This window comes from Carcharodon carcharias, chromosome 5 (assembly GCF_017639515.1).
Source record: "Carcharodon carcharias isolate sCarCar2 chromosome 5, sCarCar2.pri, whole genome shotgun sequence".
NCBI classification, from domain to species: Eukaryota; Metazoa; Chordata; class Chondrichthyes; order Lamniformes; family Lamnidae; genus Carcharodon; species Carcharodon carcharias.
In genome coordinates this window covers 109,931,758-109,954,266 of record NC_054471.1, presented here as the reverse complement: position 1 = coordinate 109,954,266, position 22,509 = coordinate 109,931,758, and the positions used below count along the sequence as shown (strand labels likewise).

Here is a 22,509-nt window from a genome sequence, read left to right as displayed (position 1 = left end):
GAGACATTCAGTGAAAATTAAAAATAATGTGCGTTCTGAGTAAAGGTTAAATAAGAAACATAGCGAAGGGGTTATTTTTGGAGTTCCATGGTCTCGACTATTCCTGTCCAGTAACATGGCAATGTTAAATGTTTATAGACTTAAAATGGTTTCAGCACAGAAGGATGCCGTTTGGCCTGCCGTGGCTGTGCCAGCTCCCTACAAGAGCAACTCAGCTAGACTCATGCCCCAATCTTTCCCTGTAGCCCTGCAATTTTCTTCCCTTCAGTTGCTTGTCCAGCTCCCTTTTGAAAGTCCCCATTGTGTCTGCCTCAATGTTCTCAGATAGTACATTCCAGATCCTAACCACTCACTACATCATAGAAAGTTTTTCTTCATGTTGCTATTGGTTGTCGCCATTGGTTATTTTGCCAATCACCTTAAATCAGTGCTCTCTTGTGCTTGGCCCTTCCACCAACAGGAATTATTTCTCCCTATCGACTCTTCATGATTTTTGAACACCTCTACTAAATCTCCTCTCAAACTTCTCTTTTCTGAGGAGAACAGCCCCAGTTTCTCCAATCTATCCACTGAAGACCACAACACTGAAATTATTCTCAAATTTTTCTGCACCATCTCTAGACTTTTCACATCCTTCCTAAAGTGTGTTATGATCCTAAACCAGACCCGAAGATTTTGGTACAATCTGGTTAGGAACTAGTAACCTTTTGTTTAGACAAAATTTGACATCCAAGGTACTTACCAAGAGAATAAAGCCACAAGGTTCCATGGTTTTCGCATAAACAAAATAAAGCTCATCATACAAGGCCAGGAAGATAAATCAATTTACAATATCTATTTATACACTAATATTCCAGATTAACACCCATACGACACATTAAATAGAAATCCCATGGGTTTCTCAGCAACCCACCCAGATGTCAGTAAACACTGAGTCAATCTCGTCAGAACTCTTGCTCCCTCATGAGGGATAGCAAGTCTTCATTCTTCTCTTTTGAAGATCTAGTCTTGGAATTTCCTTCAAAAGTCGCTCCAACTCAATGCCTCAACGACGGCTCACCTCACTTTCAATCTTGTCTCCCGGGACTTTATTCCCCTTGATTACTGAGTCTGCGCTCCAGCACCAACACACAAGCACAACTTCAGCTCTTCAGCCACGCCGAGTAGAACACTCCTGCTCCAAAGGGTTACCTTTACCCCAACGGCCCGCAGCACAGAATCACCAACCTTCTACTGCCTTCTCAGATCTCCAGGGCTTCTCCTGAAACCTCACTACTTGAAGCCTGCCAAACGAAGCACTTTTACTACTTGAAGCCTCTTTCCTTGCTCCTCTCCCCGTGGCTCATGCCAATGGTCCCATCCCACTGATAGTTCCTTCCCCGGTTCTTTCTCTTTAACTTGAACCTCTCCCTTTTCCCTCTCCCTGGGTTCCCATTTGGGACTTCTCCTTGTCTCTTGTTTGAGACTCCCCTCCAGAATGGTGTCTCGGTCCTGGGTAACATTATCTGGTTTTCACTCAGTTTCTTTTTTCACACAGGCACATAGGGCCCTTGTCTTCAGTTTAAAGGATTTCAAACTCTGTGCTGCGCATGAGTAGCCCACTCACGATCCATTCATGCATGGAAACTCCTGGGGCCTGCTGGGATCTGTAGTTCCCAGCTGTCGCTTGATCTTAAGGTAAGGCAGATCTCATAACAAGTGGGATGCCCAGAATTGGTCACAGTAGGCAAGTTGAGGCCGAAGTTCATCAAAACATCCTTGCTTTTGTACTCTATGGGCTGAATTTTAGGGACCATCTGCAGGCAGGAAAACAGATGGCTGGACCCCTAAATTAGGGAACTGTGCAATCGGTGCTTTACCCAGCGCTAGTCCACCCACCGCCAATTCTGGCTCCTACACGATTTTACGGGCAATTGGGGAGGGAGGGGAGAGCGGCTATCAGGTGGGATGCCTGCCCATGGCCCAACTGAGACCCTTGAGTGGGCAATTAATGCCCAATTAGCAGCCTCATGCTGCCACCATTCTGATCTAACTGGCAGTGGGAGAAGGCTACACCCAACATGTAGCCAGGCAGGTTTAACCCTGCAGACTGTTGTCAGTGAAACGGGGAATGCCTCATTCCTGGGCCCCCAGTGTTAATCAGAATCCCACCCACCAACAGTTTGGCTTTCCCATGTACATCCTCTCCTGTCAGCCAGGTCCCAGCAAGATTTCAGACTTACCAGAATGTCTAAGTTCATTGCTGAATGCCACCCTTGGCACCAGCAGTGGCCACCATTCCTGTCTGGCGCTGCCAGCGTGCAGAGCTCAAGACCTTCATTTGGCTAACTATAAGACAATGTGACCTAGTTGCCACGGGGAGAGGGGCCTAGGACAAGCCCTATTGAAAGAAAGGCGCCAATTTTTAATACCCGGAGGCAAAGGGAAAGCAGAGGCCTTATTATTGCAGGACTGACAGACTTAGCGAGAGAGTGAGGGAGAGACAGGGAAACTGCAGCTGCAATGAACAGCAGAGGAAAAAGATCATTTCCTGTTCGCCACCAGGACCTGTGGAGATTTAAGGATACTGGAAGATTTGCCCTGGCATGGCCAGGAGGAGGGTCACCTGAATGGGACTTGCTGCTCGAAGTCGGTTCAGGGATTCTGAATACCGAAGAAAACTTTTGAGGAACATTGGACATTGCAATTCAGCAAAATGGGGAAAAGTGAGCCTTTTAGAAAGTGGGAGGAACTTTGGATTGGCTCCTATAAAGACTACAATGCTGCAGAGAGTGCGGTGTAATGTATAAACACAGCTTGGGGTTTTTGGTCGTATTAGGAAGTTAAGGGGGGGATATCTTTTCAGTAGTTTAGTGCATTAATTGCCAACTAAGTAATGGTTAGTCGAAACTGATTTTAGTTTGCTCCAGTAAAATTCTTAAAACAGGAAATTAATTTATGCCCATACAAACTCAGGTCACTCTGTTCTTGCATCCCCTTTAGAATTATGCCTTTAATATTGTCTCTCCTCCCTTTTCCTATCAAACTAGGTCACTTCACATCTCTACATTAAATTTCTTCTGCTACCAGCCAATTCCACCAGCCTGTTTATGTCCTGTTGAAAACTATCACTATTCTCCCCAGTTCACAAAACTTCCAAGTTTTGTGTCATCTGCAAATTTTGAATTTGTGCCCTGCACACCCATACCCAATTCTAGGTCATTAATATAGCTCAGAAAAAGCAGTGGTCCTAGCACCGACCTCTAGGGAATCAGACTGTACCTTCCTGGCTCTGAAAAACAGGCATGTACTACTATTCACTGTCTCCTGTGACTCAGCCAACTTCACATCCTTGCTGTCACTGTTCCTTTTATTCCATGAGGTTCAACTTTGCTGGTAAGTCAATTACATTGCATTTTGTCAATTGCCTTTTGGAAATCCATATATACATCTGCCACATAACCCTCATCAACCATCTGTTACATCACCAAAAGAACTCAAGCAAGTTCATTGTTTCATAATTTGCCATGGTGAGATTTGAACTCTTGATCTTGGGGTTACAAGTTTGCCTTTAAACAATTAAAACCAGCTGTTCCTAATTAATCCATACTTACTGAAGTGGCTGGTAAAGATGATAATTTGGGACAAAATTAAGAACTTTCTTCAGACTATAAACTGACTGGCCAGTAATTTCTGGGTTTATCCTTACACCCGTTTTCAAAAAAAGGTGTAAAATTTGTAATTGTCCAAGCCTCTGGCCCCCATCATCCCGTACCTAAGGAGAATTAGAATATTATGGCCAGCGCCCCCGCATTTCCAGCCTTACTTCATTCAGGGTCCTTGGATATATTCCATCCAGTCCTGGTGACTTGTCAATTTTAAGTACAGCCAGCCTTTCTAATGCCTCCTCTTTATCAATTTTCAGTTCATGTAATATCTCAACAACCTCCTCCTTCACTATAACTTTGAGACTACTACATTCCTTGGTAAACACAAATGCAAAGTACTCTTGAGGATCTCAACCATGCCCTCTGCCTCTATGAATAGATCTCCTTTAAGATCTCTAATCAGCCCCAATTTCTCCCCTTTTACTGTTTATATGCGTATAGAAGATTTTTCAATTCCCTTTTATGCTAGCTGCCGATCCCTTCTCTTAATCTCTCTTTGCCTTTCTAATTTTTCATTTTCTCTTTAAACTTTCTTTCTTCAACCTGGTTCTCATTATATTCGCAACCTGACATCTGTTATACACCCACTTTTCTGCTACATTTCACTTGCCATCTGCCTGGTCATCCAGGGACCTCTAGCTGTAGTTGCCCTACCTTTCACCTTCGGGTGATGTACCTCGGTTGTACCTGACCCATGTCCTCTTTAAAGGCAACTCATTTTTCCGTTACAGTTTTGCCTGCCAATCATTGATCCCAATTTACCTGGGACAGATCCGTTCTCATCCCATGGAAAAAGGCCCTCCTCCAATTTAGTATTTTTACTTGATTGCTTCTCGCCCTTTTCCATGGTCAACCTAAACCTTATGATACAATGATCACTGTGCCCTAAATATTCCCCAACATATAATTGATCCATTTGATGCACCTTATTCCCCAGAACTAGATCCAACAATGTTCCTTTCTCATCCAGCCAAAACATAATGATCAAAAAAGTTCTTTTGAATACACTTCAGAAATCTCTTCCTCTTCTCTGCCCTTTACACTATTGCTATCCCAGACTATATAAAGATAATTGAAGTCCCCCATTATCACTTAAGTTAATATTACACAAGATGCTAGCAAAGAATGAGTGGGAATGGAAGAAGGTGTATGCTCTTCTGTGCGCGCGCGTGCTCTTCTGTGCGCGCGCGTGCTCTTCTGTGCGCGCTCTTCAGTGTGCACGCGTGCGCGTCTGTGCGTATGGGGGGGTTGTGGGGGAGGCAGGTTGGGACAAGGAGCAAGACATATGTGGGTTGGGTCACTGAATCTTCTGTCACCATGGAATATGGAGAATTTGGCTGAAACCTACTTGTGTACATAAAATAACAACATTTTTACGAAGTTCTTTAAAACACAGATTTTCATATTTATTATTATATGTTGATCTACAATAACACAAACTTTAATAGCATACCAAATGTTATATTACTTTATTGCTGTTTTGCTTTTGCTAGTGTCTGGGGTGACATTGACTTTCTCAAGAGTTTATATATATATTTGTTCATGGGATTGGGCATCGCTGGCAAGGCCAGCCTTTGTTTCCCATTTCTAATTGCCCTTGAGAAGGTGGTTGTTGTAAAAATGGGGTCACATTGGGAAATACTTTGCAAAGCCTTGCCACAGTCATTTGCTTTGCTTCACATATACATAATCCAGCAAGTCATTTTCCGTTATTAGTATGGACTTCATCTTGCATTACATGCACTAACTGCATTGAATGGTGAGGTCCTTTTGGTGATTTTATACAAATTAATTGGTCTATAGTCTTGTCGGTAATAGAACAGAAAGGAAAAACTAATCTTTCTACCCGCTAGAGCTCTAATAATTCTAGTGTCCTAGAGGCATTTACATTTCACTACAGATCATAAAAAGTGCTATAATTACATGATTCCTTGTCAGAAAAAGATTTTCAGACTTTTTTGCCTTTGGCAAAAAATTTCGTTCATGGGATATAGACGTGGCTGGCAAAGCCAGCATTTATTGTCCATCCCTAATTACCATTTTGTGTTGGAACACTGTCTGAATTATTATAGTGTACTCAATCAATCCCAATATGAGTCAGCAGGAAAGAAAGAATGAAAAAAACGTATAATTTAATACTTGGGTATACTTTCTAGCGACCACATCGAACACACAAAAATAGATAGGAAAAGACCATGAGGCCCACCAATAATGCGACGAGTGTGACCACTTGCAGCATTGACCCAAAACCAACCATGCAATCTCTTGGGACAGGCAAAAACAGAGAAAAATGGTTCAGGGAAATAGCCCTCCTACTCCCTAAGCAAACAAGCAAATTATAGTCTCCACAAATTCTCTCAATCCCACTACTTACTTACCCCCTAAAACGGAAAATGTTCTCTTCACTCAGAACCTGTGAAATTCCCTTTTTAAAGAATAGCCATGAGACCTCATCTACCATGTTTTGATCGGATGGACAATAACACTCCTCAAAAGAAAATACTTTGATGTCCAACCTAATTCTTTGCCTATGAATTTTTTATGCATGTCTTCTAATTCTACCACCTTTATGTACCTCAATTAACGCATCCAACCTGACCAATCTCTTCAGCGTTTAAAAAAAGCTATTTTATCTCCTCTAAACCATTCCTCAAAAAGAAATATTTCTAATTCAGACTGCTTAACAACATCATTTAGAGCCTTTAAGCTAGGTATAATTCTGGTCACCCTCCTCTACAGGAAGCTACCACTAGCCAAGAAGACCATAACAAATGTCAAGAAAAAGAAGAGGTTGAACTGGTATATAGAAACTAATCCTTCCAGAGAACCACTTTACCTTCCAACTACATTGTGAACACTTAATTGTTCTGTCTCTAGTACCCCAACTGGCACATTAATCAAACACTCACAGGCCCAAATCTTCTGATCAGCGACAGAACCCTTATTTCCAACCCTGATCAGACAAAAAATACTCACTTATCCCCCTTAGATTTTTCTGGGCAATCTTCCAATAAAGGATCCTGCAGAACTCAATCAGCACGGAGACATCAGCGAAGGGAATCTGCGCATAAGCCATGCCCACTATTTACAACAGTGTTGCCGTATTCTGCTAAGTAAATAGTTTGCAAGTTCCAAAGCTTCTTTGAAAAGCTACAGGCAGAAGGTAAGTGTGAAAGAAGTAGAATGAATGCAATAAGAGGGTATGGATGTAAGGTGGGTAAGGTAAGAGGGTAAGGGTGTGGGGCAGGTGAGGTAAGAGGGTAGGGTGTGTAGGGTGGGTGAGGTAAGTGGGCAAGGGGGACAGAGTGGCATTTGGGGAGAGTGAAAGGTGGAGGAGGTGGGTAGGGTGGGAAATGGGTGAATGGGTAGGTGGGTCAGGAGTAATAAGATTAGGTCGGGAGGGGTTGTCAGGTTGTAGGCTAGTCAAGTCAGGATGGGGGTTCAGAAAGTCGTCAGGGAGTGTGGAGTTCTAGATGGTGGAGTCGGGTTGAGGGGGCTGTCAGGCACTCTGGTCAGGTCAAGGTAGGAGTCGGGGTCGGGGTGGGGTGTGGGGGGGTGGGGGGGGGTGGTGGTCATGAGCAGGGGGAGGCAGTAGTGAGGGCTAATCAGGTGGTAAGCGGGTAGTCGGGGAGCTGTATAATTACCCAGGAGTTACATTAAAAATTTTGTGTAATATTTTCTGAGTAACTAATCGGATAAGTAAGTTGGATCTGTCCGAATGATCGAACTCAAGAGTTGGAGACTTTCACAGAGAGTCCAGGGGAGCTGGGGAACTGCCCATCAGATGTTTATACTTCCCAGGTAATTCACAAAGTGTCAGTGCGTTGGGACTTCTAATGGGTCCTGTAGTGCATCTTCCAAGGTACGTCCAGTCTCCGACTATCTGGAGATTGGAAGATCTGGGCCATAATTTTCACTCATGTCCCTTTGAGATGAGGTGGTAACCAACATACCCCCATTCACAAAAGCAGTATAAACTGGGAAACAGCAGCTTAGTGAGTTTAATATCATAGTTGGAAAACTCTTAGAACCAATAATTTAAGGTTCAATTAGTAAACATTTAGACAGTTTTGAGCTGATCAAACTAGCACAGATTTGTTCAAATGCTCCAAATTCTAAACAATATAAAAGTAACAGAAGAGTCGTCCATGCCTGACTTAATACCTCCTCTAAACTTGAGAACTGTTGAGAGATAAACACAAGACACACCCGTTACAATGAAGCAAACTAATTCAGCACCTGATCAATGATGGAATCCAAGGTACTAAGTAGCAAGTATCCTCGACCTCGAACTAGGTATTCTCCCAGTGCGACCATGTGACTTTCCTCCTCCTCCTCTTTGCCCTCAGATCTCTGGGCCACAGCATTGCAAAGCTGGTGCACATCTGTCAGGAATTCCCGTGCCAATGTGTTACAGGCACTGCTCATGTCTGAGCTGTTGAAAGAAGCAAAAGCTGTTCAGAACATTTCATAAGTAGACAACATTGCAATCTCCTATTGGAACCCTAATTTCCTTACTGCTATATTTGAAAAGTTTGCCTCCTGTAAGAATTACAAAAGTAAAGGTTTCAGCTTTTAACCCAAGTAAAAGAACAATAGGTGATGAATGTGTCTGTTTTTCAAGCACCCTCTGCATCAAAATAAATTAAATTTCAGAGTCCAGGTCACTTACAAATTTCACAGAATTACAAAGTAAAAGTGAGTTGGAACTCACCCCTATTTTTACCTATCATTCATATTATCATACAAGAAACTAATTTCAGACGATAAAGGATTATCAGAGTTAAACATTTTATCCATCACATTATTCAGACATCTTGTTTCACTGTGGATATCTGCAGCTTTAAGCTCCCACACAGTTCCTGTAAGTTTTTATTTAGAACCAGTTATTGAAATTCTCCGCCCTAAACCACAATGATATGAAGAAAAAGCTAAGCTCCAGGCTCAGAAATGTTAAAATCACATGGCATCATGTGATATCACATGGACGATCTCTACTGCAAAAAAGCATCACATATTCCAGCATCACAGACATACTGTTTCATCTAAGCTTTATTATTCATTTAGTAAGTAAGAAATACAGACTGTACCTTCTCTACAATGTTCTATATTGGAACATGACTGTGACGAAATAGTGTCAGCTAATCTGTTCTAAAAAAGATAGCTATGAACAATTTTATATTATATACCACCAATCATCAGCAGTCTGTGTATTAGGATATTGCATGTTGTGCTTTGGGAACAATTAGATTGCATACAAAATTCTAGTCATATGTCTTCCATTCTGTAGTGAACTCAATTATCTTCATACAATTAGCATTGCTATTGTGCCTAATTGAAAATGAATATGCAGTATCTCAAAACAGTGCTAATCAGCTTCTGGCAGGTGTCACTAATAGCACAGCAAATCGGCAATTCAATTCTGTAGCAATGCAATCATCCACTCTCAATTGTCACTCCTCTCAAAGATGCTGATTCATATTGTGATATGATTCCATAGGCATCTCAGCACAATGACATTCATCATGGGTGATCCCAGAGGGAGAGCTATTAGCTATCACCCATGGGGGCACCACAACTGTCCTTGATCCCACCTTTATTTGACATTTGTGCAAATGAGAGTCCACATTACCCATGTATCTCAAAATGCCTCACTGATAATGAGGTCAGCAAACAATGAGTTCTACTGAACAGGGATGTTTTGAGAGCAGACCTAAGGCAAAAGTTGAGGGGCTGAAAGGAATGGAAATATCACTCATCGATGTCTTGAGGATCTGAGACTGGGCTGTTGATCACTGTTTATAGTAATAAAGTAAATGAAGAGCTTAAGTAGGCCATATAACCATGGTTACAGAAGCACTGAGAGGGACTGAAGACATGAGTGCATCTTCTTGGTCCCATATGATCTATGTCCCATTTCCAAGCTCCCTTTCCTCTCCAAAGTCCTGAAAATGTTGTCAACTCACAAGTCATTTCCAATCTTTCCAGGAGCTCCATGTTTGAATCCCTCCAATTTGGTTTCGGCCCCTGCCAAATACTGAAACAGCTCTTATCAAAGTCACAACTTATATCCTATGTGACTTTGACAAAGGTAAACTTCCCCCCTCAAAGTACATGGGACCTTTGACATGATTGACCACACCATCCTCCTCCAAACACTCTCCACTGTGTCAGTGGGTGGGAATGGTCTCACATGGTTCCATTCTTATCTATCCAATCACAGCCAGAGAATCACTTGCAATAGCTTCTCTTCCTGTTCTTGTCTGTTGCCTCTGGTGTATCTTAAAGATTGATCATTGGCCCCTTCTATTTATCATCTATAATCTACTCCTTGGCGACATCTCCTTAAGGCATGCCATTAGTTTCCACATGCATGCTGACGATACCTAGCTCTAGCCCATCATCAATGCTCTCGACTCCTCCACTGTTGCTAAACTATCAGATTGCTTATCCAATATTCAGTACTGATGAGCAAACATTTCCTCCAATTAAATATTAGGAAGACTGAAGCTATTGTTTTAGATCCCAGTTCCAAGCTCCATTCCCAAACTGCCAATTCCATCCCTCCCCATTGCAATAGTCCGAATTTAAACAAGTCTGTTTGCAACCTTAGTGGTACATTTGACCCTGAGGTAAGGTTCCAACCTCATATTCATGCCATCACTAAGAACGCCTATTTCCACCTCTTAACATCACCCTGTCTCAGCTCGTCTGCTGCTGAAACCCTCATTCATGCCTTCCTTACCATTAAACTTGAATATTCCATCGCACTCCTGGCTTTTCTCCCATATTCTACCTTCTGTGAACTTGAGGTCATCCAAAACTCAACTGCCCATGTCTTAACTCACAGCAAGTCCCCTTCCACTATCACCCTTGAGCTTGTTGACCTACAATGGCTCTTACTCAAGCAATGTCTTGATTTTAAAATTTTCATCCTTGTTTTCAAATCCCTCCATAGCCCCAATCCTGCCCATCTCCTCCAGCCTCACACCCTCTGAGATATCTGTACTCCTCGCATTCTGACCTTTGTTCATCCCCAATTTTAATAGCTCCAACACGAGGGGCCATGCCTTCAGATGCCTAGGCCCTAAGCTCATGAGAAGCCTCTCCATACCTCTTTGTCCATCTACCTCGCTTTCCTCCTTTTAGACACACTTTAGAACCTAACTCTTTGACCAAGCTTTTTAAGACAAGGGAAAAGGAAAGAAACTGATGGGGTTAAAGTAGCACACTTGAGATTAACTAAGAAGAAAGTTGCACCAGAATCAGATGATGGTGTTATAAAGATGGTAAATTGGTGGAGATTCTGATGATTCTCTATTAGTCTTTAAGCAGAACCCATGAAAGTTGGAATTGAATTAGTTGGGTAATAGAAGTTCTCTGACAAAGTCTCTCTCTAAATTCTGAAACTTTAGCAAAGATAAAACAGGGGATGGGGGGAGGAGGTTAAAAATCTAGAATGAGCCTACAAGCACTTGTCAGCAGCAGTAGCTAGGGGGAATCAGTTTCTCTTTGCAACGTCAAAAATTGTATGAATCAAAAGAACAGATGAGGCAAAACAGGATGTGGCATTGCTTTAACAGGAACTGACCAAAAATAAAACCAGAATTGTCTCACTGGGAAGGGGGCTGTCTGAGGCAGAAAAACATCTCATGTCTGCTTTGAAATAAGCATGAGCACATGGGATGGTGGACAATTTGGAAAATGTCATCAGGAGAAAGTTGCTTAGGCTCTAATGTCTCTTTCATAGACCTATCTTCAGGATATTTCACTCAGGTTTCCAGGGCTACCAAAATCTCAAACTGGCAATCGATCCGTCACAGCTAGACTCCCAAAATAACATGGATCTTATTCTTGAGGCTCCAACGAATAATGGTTGCCTAATGATGAGAAATAACAGTTTGACAGGTTATAGGAGTTGAAGTGCTGGTCTCATTAAATGGAAACAAAAACATTCATGCTGGTGGCATTTAATATAAGATCCTTCCACCCTGTCAATTTGAAAGTAGGAAGCTCTTTTCATCGTTGCAGCAATTGTTTAGACATAAGCAGAAGATTCTCTCATTTTGTTTAAAAACATTGACGATACTGGACAATCTGCATAAGAGCAATACCCAAGTATAACTTGCTGCTTCAGGGTTTTGGGCTGCGCAGAGGGGATGGGGACTATTGTCTACAGGCCTCAATTAACATTGTATTAAAAGGAAGGAAGATTTTAAGAAAAATGCATCTATGCATAGCATTGTTTAACTTTAGAAATCCAATATATTAACTAGATGCTTCAACCACCTAAAGAGGGAAAAGCAAAGCAGAATGGTGTAATTTCACATAGCAAGCTTCCATAAGAAAGACTTGTATCTATATATCACCAATCGCGGCACAAAGCACATACCAAAGCACTTTACAAACAAAGAAGTATTACTGAAATATAGTGAATGTTGCTTTAGCACACCCTGCTCAGACAACCCTACAAAGTCCTCCTCGTTAACATCTAGGGACTTGTGCCAAAATTGGGTGAGTTATGCATCAGACTAGTCAAGCAACAGACTGACACAGTCATAATCACTGAATCACACCCTACAACCAATTTCCCAGACTCCTTCATCACCATCCTTGGTACATGCTTTCCCACCAGCTGGGCAGACACATGAGGCGGCACAGTGGTATACAGTCAGGAGGGAATGGCCCTTGGAGTCCTCAACATTGATTGGGGCCCCATGAGGTCTCTCAGTACAAGAATGGGCAAGGAAACCTACTGCTGATAACCACCTACCACCCTCCCTAAGCTTTTGAATCAGTACTACTCCATATTCAACACCACTTGAAATAGTACTGATGGTAACAAGGGCACAGAACATACTCTGGGTGGGGGACTTCAATGTCCATCGCCAAGAATGACTCAGTAGAACCAGTACTGACCGAACTGACCAAGTCCTGCAGGACAGATGTGCCAGAATAAGCCAGCAGCAAGTGGTGAAGAGAATCAATGAGGGAAAACTCTACTGGACATCATAGTCACCAAAGTACCTGTCGCAGATGCATCTGTCTATGATCGCATTGGTACAATGACCACCGTACAGACCATGTGGAGTCAAAGTCATCTTCACAGTAACTATGCCCTCCACTGTGCTAAATAGGATAAAGTCAGAAGTTTTGGCAGCTCAAAACTAGGCACCCATGAAGCACTGTAGATCATCAGCAAGAGCAGAATTGCATTCAACTGTAATCTGTAACCTCATGGCCTGGCACGTTCCTCACTCTACCACTGCCATCAAGCCTGGTTTGAACCAAACAGAATCAATTCTGTTTCAATGAAGAATGCAGGAAAGAATGCCAGGAGCAGCATCAGGCATACCTAAAAATGAGGTACCAGTTTGGTGAAGCTACAACAGGATGACATACATGCTAAACAGCAGAAAGCAGCAAGCAATAGACAGAGCAAAGTGATCCCACAACCAACAGATCAGTTCAAAGCTCTGCAGTCCTGTCACATCCCAGTCATGAATGGTGGAGGACAATTAAACAACTAATCAGAGGAGCAGGCTCTAAAAACATCCCCATTCTCAATGATGGGGAAGTCTAGCACATCAACACAAAAGACAAGGCTGAAGCATTTACAACCATCCTCAGCCAAAGTACTAATCTGATTATCCATCTCAGCTTCTTCCCACGGTCCCAACCATCAAGATGCCAGCCTTCAGTCAATTCAATTTCACTCCATTTGATATTAAGAAATAGCTGAAGGCAGTGGCTATGTAAAGACAATGAGCCCTGACGACATCCTGGCTGTAGTACTGAAGACTTCTGTTCCAGAACTAGCTGAGCCCCTAGCCAGGCTGTTGCAGTACTGCTACAATGTTGGCATCTACCTGACAATGTGTAAAATTGCCCAGGTATGCCCTGTGCACAAAACATAGGACATAAGGATATAGGCCTTAAGCACATAGATGAGGTGAGAGTGACTGCCATTGACATCAGGCAGCATTTCATTGAATGTGGCATCAAGGATCCCAAACAAAATTGAAGCCAATGGAAACCAGAGCGAAAACTCTCCATTGGTTACAGTCATACATTGCACAAGGAAAGATAGGTATGGTTATTGGAAGCCAATCATCACAGGTCCACGACATTGCAGGAGTTCCTCAGGGTAGTGTCTTAGGCCCAGCCATCTTTAGCTGTTTCATGATGTCATAGGATGGTTACAGCACAGAAAGAGGCCTTTCAGACCTGTGCATCTGTGCCAGCTCCCTGTAAGAGCAACTCACCTTGTCCTATTCCCAGCCTTTGCTCCACAGCTCCGCAATTTTATCCTTGCCAGATGATCCAATTCTCCTTTGAAAACCACAACTGAGTCTGCTTCCATCACACTCTCAGGCAGTGCATTTCAGACGCGTGAACAATGTTTTACTCATGTTGCTGCTTTTGCCAATCACCTTAAATCGTGCCCTCTAGTTCTCAATCCTTCCACCAATAGGAACAGTTTCTTCTCAATATACTCTGTCCTCTCCTTCAATCTTCTCTAAGGAAAACAGCAGTTTCTCCAAATTATCTCATCCCTGCAACCATCCTTGTGAATCTTTTCTGCATCCTCTCTAATGCTTTCACATCCTTCCTAAAGTGTGGGGCCCAGAATAGGATGCAATGCTCCAGTTGAGGCCGAAACAGTACTTTATATAGAATTATCATTGACCTTTCCTCCATCATAAGGCCAGAAGTGGGGATGTTTGATGATTACATAGTGTTCAGCATTATTTGCAACTTCTCAGATACTGATGCAGTCCCTGTCCATATACAGCTAAGCGTAGACAACATTCCGGCATGCGCTGATAAGTGGCAAGTAACATTTGCTCCACACAAGTGCTTGGCAATGACCATCTCCAACAAGAGAGAATCTAACCATGTCGCTTGACATTCAACGGCACTACAGTTGCTGAATCCCCCAGTATCAACATCCTGGGGGGTCACCATTGACCAGAAATTTAACTGGGCCTGCCTTATAAGCACTGTGACTACAAGAACAGGTCAGAGGCTGCAGAATTCTGGAGCAAGTAACTCCTCCTGACTCCTCAAAGTTGGTCCACCATCTACAAGGCACAAGTCCAGAGTGTGATGGAATACTCTCCACTTGCCTGGATAAGTGCAGCTCCAACAACACTCAAGAAGCTTGACACCGTCTGGGACAAAGCAGCCTAGTTGAGTGGCATACCATCCACCACATTAAAAATTCACTCCTTATACCACCAGCATACAATGGTGCACAATGGCAGCGTGTGTACCATATACAAGGTGTATTACAGAACTCGCCAAGGCTCCTTTGACTGCACCTTCCAAACCCACAACCTCTACCACTTAGTAAAGACAGGAGCAGCAGATGCATGGTAACAACACTGACTGCAAGATCCCTCCAAGTAACAGACCATCCTGACTTGGAAATATATCACCTTCCCTATCATTGTGTCAAAAGCTTGGAACTCCCTTCCTAACTGTGCTGTGGGTATACCCACACCAGATGGACTACAGCAGTGCAAGAAGGCTGCTCACCGCTGCCTTCTCAAGGGCAATTAGGGAATGGGCAACAAATGCTGGTCTTGCCAGCAATGCTCACATCCCATGAAAGAATAAAATAAAAATGCAATCCAGCCAATTAATGCCCCATCAGTTTACTCTCAATCATCTGCAAAGTAATGGAAGATGTCATTGACAGTGCTGTCTAGTGGCACTTACTCAGTAATAACCTGCTCATCAATTGCCCTGTTTCGTTTCCGCCAGGACCACTCAGCACCAGACTTCATTACACCCTTGGTCTAAACAAGGGTAGAAGAACTGAATTCAAGATGTGAGGTAAGAGTGACTGCCCTTGGCATCAGTTAAAGCTTGACTTAGTCTTAGTCTTTTACAAGAGACCTACTTAGATGAGGAGAAACCATCTAAACAGTAGAAATCCAAGAGCAATCTGTGCCTCAAAGAGCTCAATGAATTGGCAAATAGATGGGTGATTAAATGATTGTACTTGAATGCATTCATGGTAGAATTTTTCAAAAATATTTCTATTCAAAAAGGGTTGGTATAGCTGAAACCCTTGAACAGGTGTGGCAAGATGACAAACTCTTCAATACACTCTGTAATGCTCTTATTTCAGAGTTAGCAAAAAAGAAAGAGACTCCATGCACTTTAAGTAGCTCCAAGCTCCCTTTACTGTTAAATGCCTGTTACAAAGATATCGCATATACTTGCACTGTATCTTCCACATAGTATACATTGTGATCTGATAGGATCCTAGGTTCTGCCCTCTGTAAATTTTAGGTCATCCAAAATTCTGTTGCCTGTACCCTAACTTGAATGGAGTCCAGTTCACCAGCCACCCTTGTGCTCACCAACCTACACTGGCTCCTGGTTAAGCACCATCTTATTTTAAAATTCTCAACCCTGTTTTCAAATCTCTCCATGGCCTCACTCCACCCATCTTTGTAATCTCAAGCCTTACAACCCTCCAATATGTCTGTACTCCTCCAATTCTTGTCTCATGGGATCCCTGATTTAAATCATTCCACCACTGACAGCCATGCCTTCAGCCACCTAGGCCCTTTCTCTCGAATTCCCTCCCTAAGCCACTCTGCTTCTCTATCTTCCATTCTAACTTTAAGATACCCATAAAACCTACCCCGTTCGCCAAGCTTTATGGTAATCTGTCCTAATACCTCATCTGACTTGGTATCAAGTTTTGTTTGATAAAGCTCTTGTGAAGCACCTTGGCATATCTTACTATGTTAAAGGCCCTTTATAAAATTACAAGTTGTTGCTGTACAATAAAAACAGAAAAAGCTGAAAATACTCAGCACGTGTACAAAGAGAAACAGAGTTAATGCTTCAGGTCAATGACATTTCATCAGAGCTATTGACAACATAATTTTCAGTCAGAATGGTGTGTGCTGCCCTTGTTCTTTTCTCAGGTTTGGAAGGAGTCTTGGCAAGCTTCTGCAGTGTGTCTCTTGAACATAATACTGCTGTTAGCAGGTGAGTAGTGGAGGGAGTGAATGCTCAGCTGGTGGATGGAGTTTCAATCAAGTGGACTGCTTTGCCTTCGATGATGTTGAGTTTCTTGTGCATTACTGGAGCTGCACTCATTCAGGCAAGTGGAGCGAATTCCATAACATTCCTGACTTGTAGATGGTGGACAGGATTTGGGAAGTCAGAAGGTGAGTTACTTTACACCAAATTCCCAGTCACTGACCTGCTCTTGTGGTATCAAGTGTTTAAATGGTTGTTTCAGTTCAGTTTCTGGTCAATGGCAACCCCCAGGATGTTGACGGTGGGGGATTCAGTGATGGTAATGGCGTTGAATGTCAAGGGAAGATGGTTAAGTTCTTTCTTGTGGCAGATGGTCACTGCCTGCCTACCAGATTCCCGCTCAGTAACATGGCAGCGCAAATGTTATTTGCCATTTATCAGCCCAAGCCCAAATGCTGTCTAGGTCTTGAGGTATGCAGGCACTGACTGCTTCAGTATCTGAGAAGTTGCGAACACCACTGAACAGTGTATAAAAATCAATGAACAACCTCACTTCTGATCTGATGATGGAGGGAAGGTCATTAATGAAGCAGCTGAAAATGGTTGGGCCTAAGACAATACCCTGTGGAACTCTTGCAGCGGTCTGAATGCTGAAGACATTCAATGACTGGTTGGCAAGTTGACTCTGATTGGTCGAGGTGTTGCATTGGAGGAAACAACGGGAAACTATTGGAGGAAACAACAGGAAACTACTGGAGAAAACAACAAGAAACAATAGGTTCCCCAAGCTCCCAGGTAACTCAAAAGAAGCACAGGCTTGAACATAATCCTTCTGTTTGCAGAGAATGGGTCCCTGCATATGAATGTATGTTGCTTCTAGAAAGTATAAATGAGCCACATTATGAATTTGACTGATCATCTTAAACTGGTTGTTAGCTATCTATTAGAGGAGTACTCAGGATTGTTCAGCAAGTGCTGCCCAATCATGGAATCACATCTAACAGCAGACATTTGTTTTGAACTTTCCAAGTGCAGGCTGGTTAAGTATGATCTGTACTCTGCCCATTACAAACTAACAAGGAACATGCCGTTTGATTCAATCAGCCGATGTACCGGGCATTGCACCAGCACTGAAATTCATACACAATGTTGCTCAATTGTGTGGTAGTCTTTTTGGACTGACTGGAGCATCCTGTTAGTAGAAAATACCACTCATGTAGCCACTGCATAGTAGCAGCGTGAAACGACATGCTTAACCTGTTGTTCAAAATCTTTGAGATACTTTGCCTTTCCAGGGTAATTCGAGGTGGACTGGGCACTTTACAGGCACAAAAGCAGTGGCCTTTGGCCCATTTACAAGTTTGTACGATACACAGCAACCAATGATCTGATCAGGATCACCACGCCGTTGCAGATATGATAGCCTCCTTCTACGCTGTAACAATTTTATGATTCTGCCATTGTCCCATAGGATAGGTTTTACTCGCTCTATTTTTGCATATAGGTTGCAAGGTAAGCAAATGGCTAGGGCCCTATTTATAAGATTGCTGATAAGGGCAATCTTATAGCACGTGGAGCTATGCAAATCCCAATGTGTATATTTACCAGTGAAGGTATGCTTGAGGTAGACAGGAGTGGAGAACCCATTAGTGGATTTCTCAACCAACATTTTGAAGAAAGAGAGTGAGTTAGGCTGCTCCATCTCAAAAGTGAATTTGAGCATGGGATGGAGCATATCAAGCTGTGTAAGGAAACCCTTACATGGCACTGCAGATTCAAAGTTCTTGGTGAACAATCCTTGGTGCACCAATAGCTACACTAACAACCAATTTAAGATAATCAGTGAAGCTCATAACATGGCTCATTTACACTTGCTAGAAGTGACATACATTTATATGCAGGGACTCATTCTCTGCAAACAAAAGGAATGTGTTCAAGCCTTGCACCTTTTTGAATTACCCCAGGAGCTTGGGGAGCCTGTAATTCCTCATTGCTTTCTTCATGGCAACGCCTTGGCCAGAGTCAACTTGCCAACCAATCAGCACTCTTTACTCCTGAAGTATAAACTGTTGCGATCGTTTGAAATTTGGGATTCTGCATTTGTCCTGATGAGTGCAAGACAAAAAAGTATCGGCAACATGTCTCTCTTTTCAGAAGTGTTCAACTCATTGATTTATGTTTAGGCCACATCTACTTTAATAGTACTAAGGAAAAATAGAAAAGAGGTGACATATAAGCTGGTGTAAGGGTGGGGGCGGGGTGGTGGGACAGTTAGATAGGTCTACCTGTCCCACCCCCCCACCACCAGCCCCCACCACCCACCCCCCCACCCCCCTTCAAACCTGCTTATATTTCACCTCTTTTCTATTTTCCCTTAGTTCTGTTGAAGAGTCATACGGACTTGAAATGTTAACTGTGTTCCTCTCTGCAGATGCTGTCAGACCTGCTGAGTTTTTCCAGGTATTTTTGTTTTTGTTTTGGATTTCCAGCATCTGCAGTTTTTTCCTTTTATCTACTTTAATAGTTACCTCCTCGTGGCTCTTTTTAAATACAAGATGCTTCGATTTGTGTAACCAAACAAAGTTGTGTGTGGTAAACCATTGTAGTTACATAAAATATTTTTTTTTTCTGTGCTGTACAATAACTTATTAAGGAATGTATCCTTCAGTCTATTTCAACAACAAAGTACTTTAATCCTTCAGATTTCCAACTGCAAGTGGCACCATGTGGAACTCTTATTTATATCAAGAAGGATGTATTTTGTCGACATTGTTATGGCTAGTGGATGTTATAATATGGTTATGTTTTAAACTGTTTGCTTTAATTAAAGGTAAATGGAATATTTTGGAGAGTGGCATGTGACCTCATACTAGTTCTGACTTGAGACAAGCCCGTGTGACTTCATACCAATTCTGGCCAGAGGCAACTCCATGTGAACTGGTTGCCACAGGGACAGAGGCCCAGGTTAAAACCTACTGAGTAAGTTGCAAGCTTTAAAATCTAGACATGAAGGAAAGTTGAACTGCCCTTAACTATTGCCAGACTTACAGACTGAGAGAGCCTGGTGAGCAAGCGAGCAAGAGAAAGAGGGGAGAAAGGGGGAGAGAGAGAGAGAGGGAGAGAAAGATGCTGTTGTCTGTGCAAAGCAGGGAAGCAACAGCTGTATGGGGAAGATACTTGTAAGAGTCGGTTTTCTAACGGAAAGACGACGAACAGATGGGATTTTTGGAGACTTAAGAATCAACGTGTCACCAAAGTGGACCTTGTGGTTGAAAATCCATTCAATTATGCTCAAAATATTGAGTGAAGATTGAGGTTTTGTTTAAAAAGGACACTGGAAAGTTCACCTTGACATGTCAGGGAGAAAGGAGCCTGCCGAAATGCTGGGAGGGATTTGGGCTGGAATCTACAAGGCTACATATCTGCTGAGAGGGTAGCATAAAGTATAAATGTGGCATTGGGGTTTTCAGTTGTGTTAATTAGTTAATGGGGAAAATCATTTTTCCATGGTTTCGTACATCAGTCACCTAGTAAGCAATGTTTAGTCAATGTTGATTTTAATTTGTTACAAATGTGAAACCTTATCGTGTGATTCTTTGCATCAGCCACTAGGAAATTCAAATCTCTTTTTAAAAGTTATTGGTCTCTACAGGGATCATAACATATAATCTATCTGTAAACTATTACCTTTAATATTTTCTTTTATTAGAACTTTTTAATGCTACTTTTTTGGAAACCCCACCCGTCCAGAGTCCTACCTGTTACAGTGACTCTTTCCACTCCTAACTCTCTATGACTTCAGGAGCATTGTCACTGGTCTTAAAAGATAGGTTTGTCTTCAGTACCATCCCTATGATAACCATCACAATTTTTTAAATATATAAATGTAGTTGCATTGTATTCTATTAGTTAAATTACTGGAGTTTATATCTTTAAATTCTCTCCTACATTCAATAATGAGATGAAGTATCATGACAACAGGCTTCATTTTCAGTTTAAACTACTAAGTAAATTTAACCAAATAATGAAATGAATAATTTATATATTTATAACAGGAATTATTTCATCTAGGTCTTCAAAAGGAAAGAAATAGAAATTGCAATCAAAATGTTCAGCTTTTCTTTTGTAAATAACTTTCATACACAATGTTTCTTTTCTCTGACTATGTCTTACCTCTGCAAGTGCCACCTAAGTCTCAACTACCTTTCAGAAGTTCCATACCAACTCCTCAAATCAAACAGTTTCTGCATCCTCATTATCGAAATCAGCTACCAGGCCCTCCTGGATTTGAGTAACACTCAACCACGTTCAAAAATGAAATTGTCCGTTCTACGGGTAACTGATGCAAACAGGGTCTAAATTTATCTCAAGCAGCTCAGTTCCTCATTTTACAAGCAACCATCTAATCTTATAACTTTTGTGTCAAGCTAAACTTACGGCAGATTTCTCTTTAAAAATTAAGCCTTGTCATGTCCAATGATTGAATTTAAACTAGAACTGGACAGAACTGGTTCATTTTTGCCATAATTCCTCTTTTCAAGCAGCTATCTAATTCCCTTTTAAAGTAAGTCCTACATTAAAAATGGGTTGAGGCAGAGAATTCCACATTCTCTAGAGCAGTGCATTCTAACTTCTCCTTTAATAATTTTTATTGATGTTAAACTTGTGCTCTCTTATTCCCACCACACCAGTGAGAAATAGTCAATCCGATCACAACCCTTCAGGGGTTGATATCTACCAAGTGATCCTATAAGTTTCTCAACTCTAGTACAGGGCACAATTTCAAAATGCGGACATAACACAAAACTTGGAAGTGCTGTGAACTTTGAAGGGGATAGTGTTAAACTGCGAGGTTAATAAGGATTAAACTTTGATAGGACATAGGTTGGTGAAATTGGCGGACACAAAATTTAATGCAAAGAAGTGTGAAGTAACTCCTTTCGGTAGGAAAATATAAAACAAAGGATTCAATTCCGAAGTGGGTGATGGAACAGAGGGGCCAGAGTGTATACATGTATAAATCATTGAAGGTTGCAGGACTGGTTAAATGGTTAATAAAGCATATGGAATTCTGGGCTTAACATGAGCAAAGAGCAAACAAAAAACTAAGGAAATTATGATAAACCTGGATAAACCTCGTCTAGCCTCAACTGGAGTATTGTGTCCAGTTCTGGGCGCCACACTTTAGGAAGGATATGAAGGCATTAGACAGGATGCAGAAAAGGTTCATGAGAATGGTTCCTGGGATGTTCTCCAGAGACGTTCTTAGAGAAGGTTGAGAGGAAATTTGATAGAAGTGTTCAAAATGATGAGGAGTCTAGACAGAGTAGATAGTGAAAAACAGGTCCCATTGGTGGAAGCATTGAGAACCAGAGGACACTGATTGAATGTGATTGGCAAAAGAAGCAATGGCGATATGAGGAAAAATCTTTTTACCCAACAAATGGTTAGGATCTGGAATGCCCTGCCTGAATGTGTGATGAAGGCAGATTCAATTGTGGCTTTTAAAAGAGAATTTGATCATTATCTGAGGAAAAGTTTTCAGGGCTATGGGAAAAAGGAAGAGGAGTGGCAACTAGGTGAATTTCTCCAGCAGAAAGCCAGTACTGACACAAGGGCCAAATGGTTCCTTTCTGTGCTGTATGCATTCTATGATTCTATATCTGCGTTCACCTAAATCTGGCCTGCTTATCAACCCCACTTTTAATTGCACACATTTGGTGACCAAACCTTCTGCTGCGTAGACTCTAAGGTCTGGAATTCCCCCTCTCAACTTCTCTGCCTCTATACATCTCTTTTTTTCAGATATACCTTATAATCACTCACTTTGACCAAGCTTTTGGCCATCTGCCCT

The 22,509-nt window shown here is 42.0% G+C and overlaps 1 protein-coding gene across 4 annotated transcripts in view; it reads right to left on the bottom strand.

Moving 5' to 3' along the window:
- The window catches only part of lyst (lysosomal trafficking regulator), a 364,467-nt gene that overhangs the window by 261,173 nt on the left and 80,785 nt on the right, over positions 1-22,509 (bottom strand). For all 4 annotated transcript variants that reach the window (XM_041187582.1, XM_041187584.1, XM_041187583.1 and 1 more), the window contains exon 3: positions 7,887-8,082. In XM_041187582.1, the coding sequence (XP_041043516.1) occupies positions 7,887-8,082 (196 nt within the window). The remainder of the gene's footprint in view (positions 1-7,886; positions 8,083-22,509) is intronic.